Source organism: Triticum aestivum, chromosome 3D (genome assembly GCF_018294505.1).
Source record: "Triticum aestivum cultivar Chinese Spring chromosome 3D, IWGSC CS RefSeq v2.1, whole genome shotgun sequence".
Taxonomy (NCBI): Eukaryota; Viridiplantae; Streptophyta; class Magnoliopsida; order Poales; family Poaceae; genus Triticum; species Triticum aestivum.
Genome location: NC_057802.1, coordinates 267,840,956 through 267,855,307, shown reverse-complemented (window position 1 = coordinate 267,855,307; position 14,352 = coordinate 267,840,956). Strand labels below are relative to the sequence as shown.

The window sequence follows — 14,352 nt, the reverse complement described above, 5'->3', positions numbered from 1 at the left end:
TGTATATATATCGGCCTATGGCCTCATGGGAATACAAGTTGCTTATTCCTAACAGACGCGACCAGAGGATGTGTTCGTTCCAGACAGATGCGATGGTGCTAACCGCCTGGCAGTTACAAGGGGAGATTTACCCCAAGGTTAACACAATTAATTAACTCTAACACTCCCCCTAATCTACACTTGTTCATATAGCATCATCATCTTGAAGAGTCTCCTCCAAAAACCTTATGGGAAAAAAACGTGAGGAGTATAGTGTTTGATATGTTGCTAAAACTCCTTCAAACCCGGTGGGAAAATAAGGAGAAAATGATGCAACATATAATGGTTATTGTCTCTTTTAACTCAATATGAGAAACTCATAGAATTTAGAGGACAATAAATATGTCTTATATACTTTCCTAAAAACCCCGGTGGGGAAAACAGAAAGTACGACATATGATCTTGTGTTGATATTACCTCACTAAAAACCTTTATGAGAACCTATAAAGTAAACTCATTAAGGGAAAAAGAGTATAATATGATGCTTTTAACAGGAACAATTCAGGAAGATACTCCCCCTGATTCTTGCATATTCCGAAGTCGTCATATACCAATTCTATGAACATATTTTTGGAACATAGAAGTTGGTAGACCTGGTGAACAAATCGGTCGCATGATTTGACTTGCAAGATATGCAAGATAGTGATATTGCTCATTATGCAATCTGTTTGCATCCGGGCAACACAAGAAACATTATCGTTGAGATAATGCTTGGTGGATGTAGCCATGAGGTCTGTTTCGAAGACTCTTCATGAGAAGACTACCACACCTAGTAGGAACACTAAGCTTGTTTACAATCTGATATAGCGGGGATCTGATCAATGTATCCAATGATATCGGTGTTCACATTTCCGTGAAACTGAAAAACCAGGACAAGATGTTTGATGCCTTGGAGATATCGAAAGATATTCTTGAGTACCGATCAATTGTGTTGGGTGGATCCAATGGCATTATGGAACTTTGAGTCCCAATATCTCATTTCCATCATCTCTTGGTCTAAATAGATCTTACCGACGATAATAATAAGTCATATGGTGACTTATTGATTTTACACAATGTATGTTGCATTTTGTACTTCGATTCAGAATTGAGGTTCCGCCGGGAACCATCTATATCTGAATCTAGTGATCTACATGGATATGTGATCACTACATCTATCAACTGCAGAGATAGATGATTTTGAAGTGCCAATGATATAAGTTATCAGAATGAGATTCCACCTCTGAAGAATAGTTGGGTATCTGCGTGAACCCTTGTGCTACAATACTTGCTCTTTGTTTCACCACCTCGTTGTTCTCAATTCTGTTTCCAGAAGAAAACTGGTGTAGGTATTGCTTATGAATACCTTCTATTATTGAGCAAGATTATTTCTACCTAGATTATACCCTTTGCTTGAGTTCAGTCTGAGTGTTGTTCACACTTTGCCATGACCATGGTCTTTGGATCTGAATCACTTGAAAGGTTTTTTCAATCTAGTTGAGAAATGAATGTCGACAATTGTAGACTTCCAGTTATATGTTTCTCCAGAATCTATATATCAATATATAGTTGATGGAAATATCATTACCCATAGTGACTGCTCGCGATTTCCTAATGCGATTGAGTCGGGTATTCCGATGTCCCGGTCATTTTGTGCACTATGACCTGGGTTGGTGGAGGTTTCCCGTCCACTGGGTGTATACTACCCATTAGGTGTCTGTCAACGTGAAGTTGACTTGCATTTACTGATTCACAGGCCTTGATATCCTTACTTACGAGAAGCTGAATCCTGATGTACTATTGCCGTACTTCTCCCCCTGTTGCTTTGAACGGGGAGTTGAGTGGTTTTAGTTGGTACCTTCACTCTTTCCGACATATTTTTCAGGATTGTAGGATTGTATGACACCCTTATAGTCAGTAAATGAATCTGGCAGGTTATTTGCAATGTGTTGCAAATCTTCTGAACACATGGTTCAGATCTTTGAGTACGTGGATTTGAGGCAGAAATGTGTTGAACATTTCACTAATTTCCTGGCATTCTTTATGGTACTTGAAATCTCCCCCTAATGCCTGGAAATGTTCCTCATTGAATTAGCATACTGGCCTTGAATAACTCCCCATGCGAGGGGCTTGAGGTATTGACGAAAATACAGTTATTCCTCACATAGATCCCAACTATATGTTGAGGGGCCAATGATGTATGCCGGGTGGTGATATCGGTATGCAACCGAATTACCGCAGATAGGAAATATTTGGTAGATATCCACATCAAAGATAGAGGGGAATAATATTATGCAGTTTGGTCATGAGCGTGTAAAACTACATGACTCCAACGTAAAGTTGGTAAGTTGCAATTCCAAAGTAAAGATAATGCAATGAGCTTAATTCTTTGGATATAGGATTCTACCAAATCATTTTGAGTCTAGACATTAGGACAAATTGCTAAACTCAATCCAAGGGCCATAGAGAAGGCACTCAAGGAGAATTCTGCAATGTTATCCATTTGATTTGCTTGAAATCGATGTCAGGATAATGAGCCAATGGTTTCGTGTGAATAAAGCACACACTTAAGACCATCATGTAGATATGTCTTTTAGAACCATGGAATACCTGAATAGTCTAGTCAATGGATGGGAAGAGCCACTTATCTCAACTTGATGCATTCAAGGAGTCTGAGTGGTTCAGCATAGACTTTAAGGTGTGTGAGCCTTAAAATTAGCTTCCCTGTGTCACTTGTAGTGCACATAAAATCCAAATGGTGTTAGAATTTAGCATCATAATAATCATAAACTATTGGAACTGCTAATAGTTTCGGTTTCAACCCAATGTCTCGATGACCAAGGCGTATGCCAACTTTTTCATGTACAAGACATTTTGGAAAACTATCTTGGGCGCAACATGTGCTACGGGTTTTGTAGTATGTGTAGTACAATTCAGATGATACATAGAGAATGTGCTTGCCATATCCGTTGTATATGGTAAAGAGAATGTATTTCTCTTTCTTGTCAGCATAAGTTTCGCTATGGAAACCATTTTGACGAATATCTTTATAGCTTAGTAGGGCACGAGTTAAACTCGGGAAGCAATGAAGCATCCCGACTTTACTCGAGTACCCACAGGGATAGTAAACATGACTCGAGTTGAGCCAACAAATACCTCATCGCGTCTAGCGATTTTAAAATATCTCCTTTCTCTCAATGAGAGTGGAAACATTGGACTTCCCTGAGTATAGAGTTTGTGGTGCATATGTCCACAAGGCACATATCATTTTTCATCGGATTGACTCCCGTAGAAATCCATATATAGACATGAAGATTCTCAAGAAAATCATTGTCGGATATATAGAATACATACAAATGAATTTGTATCAAAGTGCTGATACAATATATTGTGATATACAATATATGATGACAACAATACTTATGTTCTTATTAGAACATCGTAAATGGACATAAATTATGATGACCACTCAGGAGATTGAGAGACTAGACGAAGTCTTCAAACATGTTAGTTGAGTCATATTCAACCATCATATTCTCCGTGCCCATAGGGTCCTGTCACTGTTGGTGATGTCGGGTTGAAGGTTGAATGAGCTTCAAACCTTTGCCCTTGAGGTCTGTTGTGTCCTAGGAATTGCTGATACAGAATAACCAGATGCAGAGATCTGAATCGATATAATGCCTTATGATGTATAAGGCAATATTTTTTTGTTAGCGGTGTGATTCCGGCCAGAGGTTAATCATGTGGTCTTGGATTGCACACACTATTCCACGAGGCACAAGAGTGATAATGATGTCCATGCACAGGTAGGGTAGTGGTGGCGATTGAGGGCGAATGCCTCAAATTCTCTAGTCATCGGTTATCAGAGATAATTAATTTACAATTAGTAAATTAAAGACCATAATGGTAATGTTGCAAAATTAATGGATATTTCAAGAAGTTATCTTGAAACCATTAATGTGAATCTCAAATTGCTAAGCATGACACCTTGAAGATAATCTCCAAAATGAAGTAGATCTCGCTGCACTAGGGAGTATAATCTGATGAAATCAGTAAATACTCACTCATAATGCCTTATGTCATGACTTAGGAAAATATGTGGGAGATCAATCATAATGTCGAAACGACAAAATGTAGGCTTTATCAGTAGTCATCGATAATCTGCGTAGGCAGTAGATCCATATGACTACCTTGTGATCCCAAGCATCAATTTGAAAAAATCACTTTAAATTTTGCACTTGTATTTGCAAGAAATTGAAAATCTCAATTGCAAATAGACGTATTAATCTCGACATGTGTTTAACATGGAAATATACACATTATAGAAATATCCCGGAATACATCATACTCAACAGGGAAACAGTACTATGGAGGTACTGAATTTATCTTTGCAAGAGATTAAAATCTCAATTGCAAATAGATGTAACTCATCTCAACACGTGACAAATGTGGAAATATAACAGACTAAAAACAGGGATAAAATCACTGTTAAAAGTACATACCGTGCCAATCATCTCGGGTGCACCTGTTTTGCGAACCGCGGGTCCACCTCGTGAGGAAAACACGGAGAGGCGATCGAGGCGATTGCTGTCGAGAGCTAGGGTTAGGGTTTTCCCGCGGAGGTGGTGAGGCTTCCGGTGGTGCGTGAAGGGGCGGCGGCGTCCCCGAACGTGCGGATCGGCGTGGATCTGACTCTGCTGTGGACGTGCCATGGCGGACAGGTTGAGGAACGGGGCGGCGGCGTCGCAGAGCGAGGCGACCGCTCCCAAGGCGGCGACTACGCCACGAGCGGCAACGGGCACGACGACAGCCCCCACGGGGGCGACAACGCCGCGATCAGGCGTGCGTACGGCGGCGATGGGCTCAGCGCAGAAGACGCCACTGGGCACACAAAGCAGAAACCCATCGCAGTCGCCCGTAGATGGCAAAGTCTCCGAGGAGGCGGCGGGGCTAACTGCGCGCTTGGGGGGACTTGTGCTAACGGAGAAGGAGGCTGCAGGGTTTGTCTTCAAGGAGCCGGAACGAGAACAAGCTAGGCCGGCGAAGTGGTCGGCCATAGGGAAAGCGTTTACCCCAAGACTCATGAATCAGCGTGCTCTCGAGATGGCGATGCCAAGGGCCTGGGGCCTCCACAAAGAAGCAAAGTTCAAGATAATTGGAAGGAACATGTTCATGGTGAATTTTGGGAGCGAAGGTGACTGGAAACACACGTTAAATAACGGACCTTGGCAGTTTGATTTCAATATTGTGGTGCTTAAGGATTATGATGGTGTTACTAGACCATCTGAGATGGTTTTTGATATAGTGGAGGTTTGGGCTAGGGTTGCTGATTTGCCTTTGAATAAGCGTTCGAAGGAGTTCGGTGAAGCGCTTGGGAATTGGTTGGGTGGAGTGGTACGTGTGGATGTTGAGAAAGATGGATTTGCAAAGGGCCCGAACCTGCGTTTCCGAGCAAAACTATCAGTGCATGAGCCGTTGGTCAGGGGGTTCTATCTTAAAAAAGCTGAGGAGGACTTAGAACAAACTTGGTTTGACTTTACCTACGAAAAGATCCCGCACTTTTGTTTCGAGTCTGGACGGCTGGTACACAATGAGGGAGGCTGTGTCCCCCCGGTGGAGTCGGACCAACAGTGGGGCGAATGGCTTCGGGCCTCGCCGGGCAGATCGGGATCGAGGAAGGAAGGATCCTACAGAGGGCCAGCCAGCAATGCCAGTAGCTATGGGAGTGTTAGATCAAGTGAAGGGGATATGGGCAGCAGGAAGATGGGATCTGTACGTGATATCCCAACAAAACGCAACCTTAACAGGGAGTTTGATAGACTTGCTGATTCTCGCACTGGCGGGAATGAGCATGGTGGTCAGGGTGAAGTGTCCAGCCCCAACAAACAGCGGCACGGGCCGGAGGTGGCGACGGGCAAGGACCTGCGGGATGAGCTTGAGCAAAGGAGGGAGCAAAATATGCGCAATGATTTGAGGCACCGACAGATGAACAAGCAGGCTGAGCTAAGGTCGCAGTACAAAGCATATGCGTCCAGAGAGCATTATGGGGGAGGCAGCTCCAGCCACACCAGAGAGAAGGAAAGGAGGAGGGGCTACTATGTGAGGAAGCCGAGGCCGGAGCATGATGAACACAGGTCAGCAAGGAGCCCGATTCATGATGACAATGTGGATAGGAAGCGAAGGCCGAAGCAACACTGGGTGGTAAAGGGGGATTCGGTGAGGCAAGTTGGTAATGATACTTTCATTCGCAACACAAGGCAAAAAACGTCTTCCGTGTTTGACCGTATCTCTGAGCAGCATGATGCATCGGCGGACCCTGCGAGGCAGGGCCGCCGGTCCCAATGAACATCTTGGCCTGGAACTGTCGAGGACTGGGGTTGGACTCGACAGTGGGCGAACTCCAAGACCTGATTAGGTCCTAGAACCCAGCGGTGGTGTTCTTAAGCGAGACGAAGAAGAAGGCGAGGGCTATGGAGAAGTTGAAGTGGAGTTTGGGTTTCCGAAGTGGTGTGGCGGTTGACTGTCAAGGTTTGAGTGGGGGTTTAGCGATGTGGTGGAGGGAGCATCTTCAAGTCACTGTTAGACCTTGGTGTCAATATTTTTTGGATGCGGAAGTAGTTTGGGAAGGTAAAACCTGTAGGATCACTGGATTCTACGGTGAGCCCGATGTTGAGCATAGGAAGAAATCGTGGGATGCTCTCCGATACCTGAGAAGACAAGATGAGTTACCATGGCTGTGTCTTGGTGATTTTAATGAGGCTTTACTACAAACTGAGCAACGAGGTGGTAACCCGAGGAGTTTCATCCAAATGGAAGACTTTCGTGACTGCTTGGCCGACTGCGGCCTAGCTGATCTTGGCTTCTCCGGGTATCCCTATACGTGGGATAACAGAAGACAAGGAAATGAGAATATCCAAGTTAGACTGGACCGAGGTACATGCAATAATGAGTTTATGGCAATGTTTCCGGATACACATGTCCAACATATAATCACGGAGGAATCGGATCATTGTGCGCAGGTGGCCAAGGTTCTGGAGACTGCTCCAGAGCGGGGTGATCGAGGCCCCAGGCAGTTCAGGTACGAGGAGGCGTGGACAAGGCATGAGCTGTACGAGCCAATGGTCGCTGAAAAGTGGAGTGCAGCGGACACAGGAGGGGTGGGTATTTCTGCTACGTGCAGCAGGCTGTCTACGCTTTCAAAAGGTATGCAAGAGTGGGGAAGAGTAGTTTTTGGATCGATACGAAACCAAATAAAGCAGCTGCAAGTTCAGTTAAATGATGCAAAGTTCAGAGCTCTACGGACAGGCTACCAATCAGAAGTAAGAGAGATAGAAGAACAGCTGCGAGAGGTATATGCGCGGGAAGAAGTGATGCAACGACAGCGGTCGCGAGTGGACTGGCTAGCGGCGGGCGATATGAATACGAAGTATTTTCAGGGAAGAGCCTCGCATAGGAAGCGGAAAAATACAGTTCGAGCGCTGCTTCGAGAAGATGGGTCAAAGTGCATGGTGGATGAGGAGATGAGAGAGATGGCAGCAAAGTTCTATGAAGTGTTGTTTACATCTGAGGGATCGGTGGGTGCCCAAGCATTACTCCAGAATATTCCTAGCATTATTTGAATATGAACCAGAGACTTGTGACACCGGTCACTGATGAGGAGATTGAGTATGCGCTGTTCCAGATGGGCCCAACAAAGGCTCCGGGCCCTGATGGGCTGCCAGCCCTCTTTTATCAGCGACACTGGTCGCTTGTAAAGGAAGACATGTGCACAGTGGTCCGTGATTTTCTTGCTGGAGTAGCAGCTCCGGAGGCTTTTAATGCGACAATGATTGTTATGATCCCGAAAGTTAACTCACCGGAGTTGCTTTCGCAATTTCGCCCAATTAGTCTCTGTAATGTTTTGTATAAAATTGCCTCTAAGGTGCTAGCTAACAGGTTAAAAGCTATTCTGCCAATACTTATCTCGGAGGAACAAAGTGCTTTTGTCCCGGGCCGGCTGAGTGTGTGCATGCCATAAGAAAGAGGAAGAGGAAGAAACCACTTTGTGCAGTCAAGCTGGATATGATGAAAGCCTACGATAGAGTGGAATGGGTGTTCCTTGAGCAAATGCTCCTCAGGTTTGGGTTTGACAATGCATGGGTCTCCATGATCATGAGGTGTGTAACGTCGGCAAATTTTGTTGTCAAGCTAAATGGTGGGCTGTCCAGAATGTTTACCCCATCCCGAGGATTACGGCAAGGAGACCCTTTGTCCCCATATTTATTTCTGTTTTGCGTGGAAGGCTTTTCTGTTTTATTGAAAAAGGCCCAAGAGGATAATCTTATAAAAGGTGTGTCTTTTGGGAGCACTGGCCCCCAAGTGACTCATCTTTTGTTCGCTGATGACAGTATTATCTTCCTTCAAGGATGTGTTGACAACTTTCTAGCTCTGAAGGACATCTTGGGCACATATGAACAAGCGTCAGGACAGAAGGTAAACTTACATAAATCCTCCATTTTCTTTGGGAAGGGGTGTCAGCAGGATCAAAAAGCTGCCCTCAAGGCAACGATCGGGATTGAGACAGAGGCTTTGAGTGAGAGGTATTTGGGTCTCCCAACGGTGGTGGGGAGGGCTAAGGATGGATCTTTCCAATATGTGGTTGAAAGTTCAAAAAAGAAGGTTACGGGTTGGAAGGGGCAAGGCCTCTCGAAAAAAGCAAGGGAAGTTCTTGTGAAATCTGGGCTTCAAGCTACTCCTGCATTTACTATGAGCTGTTTTCTCCTCACAAAGAAGATGTGCCGGAACCTGACATCTATCTCGTCGAAATTCTGGTGGGGGGCAGTGAATGGTGAGCGCAAAGTGCATTGGATTGCCTTGGATAAAATGTGTGCTGCAAAGAAGGAAGGAGGCATGGGGTTTAGGGACGCTGAGGCGTTTAACCAGGCGTTATTGGCCAAGCAGGCGTGGAGGATCTTGCGGGTTCCCTCCTCGCTCTGTGCGCGTGTCTTGAAGGCCAGATACTTCAAAGATGGCGACATTATGAATGCAACATGCCCTGATGGTGGATCATACACGTTCAGAAGTATTCTTCATGGGAGAGATCTTCTTAGAGCAGGTCTAGTGTGGCGAGTGGGAGATGGCACCAAGATTAACATCCACCATGATCAGTGGATACCGAGAAACGGCAGCTTATCACCACTGGGTGCTGAGTATGTCATGGGTGTCACAAAGGTTTGCCACTTGCTAGATCATGGGGGTACGCGATGGAACGTGCAGCTGCTGGAGAGGATGTTCTCACAGGAGGACGCTGAAGACATCAAGCAGATTGTTGTTGGAGGACCGGGTGCGGATGATCACTTGGCTTGGAACTTCACTAAAGATGGTTATTTCATGGTTCGCTCGGCATATCACCCGCGGGTATCAATGAACCGAGCGCGAACGGGAAGACAGGAGTCATCGTCATCTGTGATCCAGCACAAGAGCTGGATGGCGATGTGGGACACTTCGGCCCCGGGGAAAGAGAAGATCCACATGTGGCGTCTGCTTCGCAATGGCTTAGTCGTCGGGCATGAACTGCAGAGGCGGAAGATCAAGGCGGGAGTTTTTTGCACGGCATGTGGTCGAGAAGAGACGATCTATCATAGATTTTGGGGTTGTCCCCATTCGGTGCTTTACTGGAAAAAACTGCGTTCGGAGAAGGGAATTGCGGTGGCGATCCCACCGTGTCAGCTTGGTTCCCAGAATGCAGTTGCAAGATGGCTCCTGGAGTGGTTCCAGCAAGCAGGAGAGGAAGAAAGGTCGATGATGGTCCAATCGGTCTATGCGCTGTGGCTAGCTCGCAATGAAGCCCGGGATGGAAAACGGATAGAAGAACCGCATGAAATATTGGAGCGGGTGGTGCGGTTGACTGAAGAATGGCGAAACGTCCATGACAAACCCTCGACGGTCCGGGAGCCGGGTGCGAGAAGAAAATGGGAGGCGCCGGAGGAGGGATGGATCAAAGCCAATGCTGACGGAGTGTTCTCCAAGGACAGAGGAAAGGGAGGTGCGGGGGTAGTGCTCAGAGATCATAATGGTGGCTTTCGGGCTGCCGCTTGCTCTTTCGTCGATCGAGCCTCCAGTGCTGAGATGGTGGAGGTGGCAGCCTGTAAGCGGGCTATTCAGCTGGCTAGTGAGGCTAACGTGCAGAATCTTCATGTCGAGCTGGATTGCCTGGGAGTTGTAGCGGCGATCAACAAGTCTGAACAAGACCTCTCCATCTTGGGGCCGAGTGTTGAAGAGATTAAGCAGCTGCTTAACCAGTTTCTGCAGGTGAAGGTTACATGGACGAAGCGAGAAGCGAATGGTGCCGCGGATAAATTAGCCAAAATAGGATTAGGTGATGAAGTTTGTAATGTTTGGTGGTCTGGTCCACCGGAGTCTATTATCCAGGTTCTCTCTGATGAGATCCCTAGCTACGGTTAATTATTAATAAAGCGGCATTGATCCTCAAAAAAAAAATCACTGTTAAAAGTTGTTGTTAGAACTATTTTTCTGAAAAGAAAGAGTAAACTAGTAAAGCAATTAAGCAAATACTAGTACAGGAGTACTGATGGCTCAACTAGTAAAGCAATTAAGCAAATACTAGTACGGGAGTCCTAATGACTCAACCGCATGCAGTTAAGCCACGTAGTACTACACGTATGTGCGGCAGTCCACGGCCTGGTCAATCGATTACAGATAAGGAGAGAGACAGGGAAATAAATTCCCAATTACTCAATCCCCATCCTTACCAGACTAACAGGCAGAGACTTCCATGGCCGGCCGGTGCCACCTCCAGCCACGCTGCCACGGCGTTCACCGGCGACGGGTGGAGGGACCAAGTGCTCCATCGTCTTCCTCGGGAGATGAACCACCAATGAGGTCATGGCTGGAAGCCACGCCGTTTGCGGCACCGTTCGTGAGGCCGAGCGCCGCGGGGCTCCATGTGCCGGAGCGGCCGCTCGACGGCGAGCTCGCCAACGGGACGCCAAGGGCCATGAGATGGCGGCGAGCGCCCGAGCGCGGCGAAGGCTGAGGAGTTGCCGGCGCCGGGGTCGGCAGGCGTGGCGCGATGTGACGGTGTCGGTGTTGACGCCCGCGGCACTACTGGAGCAGCTCAGAAGGGGCTCGCAGGGTGAGAGCCTTGTCGTGCCTCCGCGTTGGAGGCCACGGTGGTGCCTCAACCATGCTCCGCGCCGGGAGTCGCCTCCTCTGCCGGGGGTGTTGCGCCGGAGGGCGCTGCCTCCCTGCAGAGCTGAGGTCGTGCCATGGCCACCACTTCGCGGGCTGCGCGCCTCTCTGTGAGCGGGCGCGGCCGTGGCCGTGGTCCCCTGCGCTCGTAGGGGCAAGGCCGAGGGCCAGGCGCGGGGTGTGCCGGGAGGAACGGCCGCACCTTTTGCTCGTTGCGCGTGCGTCGGATGGCGCAGACGAGTGCGGAGCTTCAGCCATCGGATGCCGATAGGCGCCTCGCCGATGGGAGCCGAGGGCTCGACCACCGCAGTGCTTTGCGACGAGGCTGAACTCCACGCCGTGGGGAGCCGTGCAAGAGGGCTGTCGTCAGTCTCGCGGGCGGGCGCGCGCGAGGGCGGCCACGGTGATGGACGGAGCGCGGGAGCGCGGCCACGGGCGGGGCGCAGGTGGCCACGCGCGCGGCCTGGGGCTGCCGGCTGTATGGCGCGGTTGCGTCGTACGCCAGTGCCAGGGGCCGATGATACGGCACCGTTGCTGATGCTAATGCTTTCTACAGAGTGGAAAAACACGGTGAAGAACCTTTTTTCTTCTCATGTGGTGGCTTTTTGCATCAGTCTGTTGATTGATCTTCTGGCCTTGATGATCTTTGAATCAATGGATGCCAACGCCCACTTATTCTGTTGTCGATTCAGGAATAGAGTCGACGGCGGCTGGGTTGACGCCCTGTTTCTTCTGATTTTGGCCGAACACCTATGATTTTCTTTCTTCGATTTGCTCTTTCTGTATGCACTTGATGGAAGTAACTCACGTGAGTGCATAGCGTAAACCAAGCAGAGAAAACAATCAAATCAATAGTTAGATCATTGATGTTAATCACAAAAGACAAGAAATTTGCTTTCTCCTGATCGATCTCTTGAACGGCGGTGCATCTCTGCAGTGGGCGGCTGATTTCTCCAGCGATCTGGCCATGATCGGCAATCTTCGGAAGGAAGCCCAGCAGTGGGGGTTTCGCCGGAAGCGGTTCCATGCGCCATCCCTTCTCTGCTGGATACTCTTCTCCATTGGTAACCGCCGCTGGCCGCAAAGGGCCTGTGCGTGAACGAGGCCCTCTTCACTTGGCGTCGAGGATCGCCCAGGCGCAGCGGCGGGCTGTGGCTTCGCCGGTCGAGGGCTGTGCCGTTTCCAGTTCTTTCCTCTTGGCCGAGTCGCTCAGGGAAGAGCGTGCTGATAACGTGTTGTGAATCAAAGTAAAATGAGTAGAAGTCTCTATCTCTTTCATTGATAGTGATGCTTATATACAAGTTTGGGGGACGCGACCAGAGGATGTGTCCGTTCCACACAGATGCGATGGTGCTAACCGCCTGGCAGTTACAAGGGGAGATTTACCCCAAGGTTAACACAATTAATTAACTCTAACAGATCCCACGAAGGGGGAAGGAGGGAAGTGCCTAAAAGCTGCACACAGGCAGTTACCCGGAGTCTCAGGGTGACTGTCTGGTCTGGAGTGTACGGGGTGGTTAGCTCGGAAGCTCCAGCTGTCTCCTAGAGGCTCGGTGAAGGCACATGGCCCGAAGGCTTTGGCTGTTTCTCCGGGCGCTCTTGGCTTGGGGCCGGAGTGTCTAGGGGTATCTCCGGGTGTTGATACGGGGCAACCCGTAGGGGTGGCCTGGTCTTCACGACTTGGAGTTGGATTTGAGGGAAAACATGAAGAACACGAGAGAAAGAGGAGATAAACACAAGGGAAACAAGCACAAATCAACACACAAGTGGCAACGCAAGATACACATGGATAATTCCTTGATCCCAGCCATCCATAAGAGACGGAGGGAGCAAGATAGAGTTCTTCCCCAAATCCTAATACAAGGAGGGTTTGTGCTGGCCTTGTACTCCACGGAGTTCTCCCTCGGGAGGTCTTGTACTCCCATGAAGTCCCTTCAAGAGGAGGCTTTAATCTCCACTAGGAGAGTTCCCACAAGGAGAGATACATTGGCAAAGCTCTATGTTTGAGTTCCCTTATAAACGGGAAATATACAAAGTGTACACGACTATATATATAATAGAGGATGCCCCGTGCGTTGCTGCAGGAATTGGTTGATGAAAATTTGGGTTGATAACATGAAAACCAAAATTAAAGTACACAACTTATATTTTATTATGTATAGTTGTAACAATATTTATTTAATATAAGTAGAATAATTGAATGGAAAACATTTTCCCATGCATGGTTGAATGTTGTGATGGGCCTTATCCCATTCATAGTTGTATGGTGAGGTGGCATATTAGATAAATAAGTTAACAGAATCTCTTAGGTATATAGGATATGATTACTCTAACAAAAATAACTGGCTTGGACAAATTATCCAAAAGATTCTTCAAGTTGAGTGGATAACAGATATTGACAAGCTAGTATTGTAGTTGTATATTTTCTATGGATTGCTCAAGATGTAACTACTGTTTGTTTTTGCTTTCAGGCTGATGGTGAAATAACTGGCTTGGACAAATTAGCCCAAAGATTCTTCAAGATGAGTGGATATCAAATTTTGACGCCTACCCATTTTTCCACTGTGGGGGCTTATTGTAATGTCAAGTATCACCTACTTGTCACCTGATATAGAGATCTAAAAAAAGTGTTGCATTCGTCTTGTTATCAACGTATAAGTAGTAAAAAGGGTCACACGAATAAAGAGAATTCAGGTTCAAATCAAATCATATTGACAAAAAGGAAATGTCATAACTATGATTCGGTGGTTGCATGCTTTTTGTTTTACATGCGGTGGTTGCATGTTACTAGTGTGAGAACTGTACATGTCCACTTGCTTGGTCAATTCAAGTGATTTTGAGCTCGTGCCTTCTTTTTACGTCATCCTCCTCCTTCCAGCTCGGTTGTATATGCATTGACAAAGGTATGAACAGTCTATTTTCAGAGTTTAATTTACTAGTACTATGGATTTTTTTTCATTTTTTATTCAAGATGGATTAACCGTCAATATTTCCAAATAGTAGAATATTCACCACCAATGACTCATTTTCATTTGATGTATGCCGTCGCTATATTTGGGAGCTTCCAGGGAGAATCTTTAGCACGGTTGCGGGCACTCCATTGAGATTCCTTTTGATAAGGAAGATCTTCATGGATTCATTTCT

At 47.1% G+C, this 14,352-nt stretch overlaps 1 protein-coding gene across 3 annotated transcripts in view; it reads left to right on the top strand.

Annotated features, from left to right (window-relative positions):
- LOC123078367 (bifunctional 3-dehydroquinate dehydratase/shikimate dehydrogenase, chloroplastic) overlaps nucleotides 1–14,071 on the top strand; it is a 35,137-nt gene extending 21,066 nt beyond the window's left edge. For all 3 annotated transcript variants that reach the window (XM_044500853.1, XM_044500851.1, XM_044500850.1), the window contains one exon: nucleotides 13,680–14,071. In XM_044500853.1, coding sequence (XP_044356788.1) covers nucleotides 13,680–13,684 — 5 coding nt within the window. In that variant the 3' untranslated portion in view covers nucleotides 13,685–14,071. The remainder of the gene's footprint in view (nucleotides 1–13,679) is intronic.
- Nucleotides 14,072–14,352: the final 281 nt, after the last annotated feature.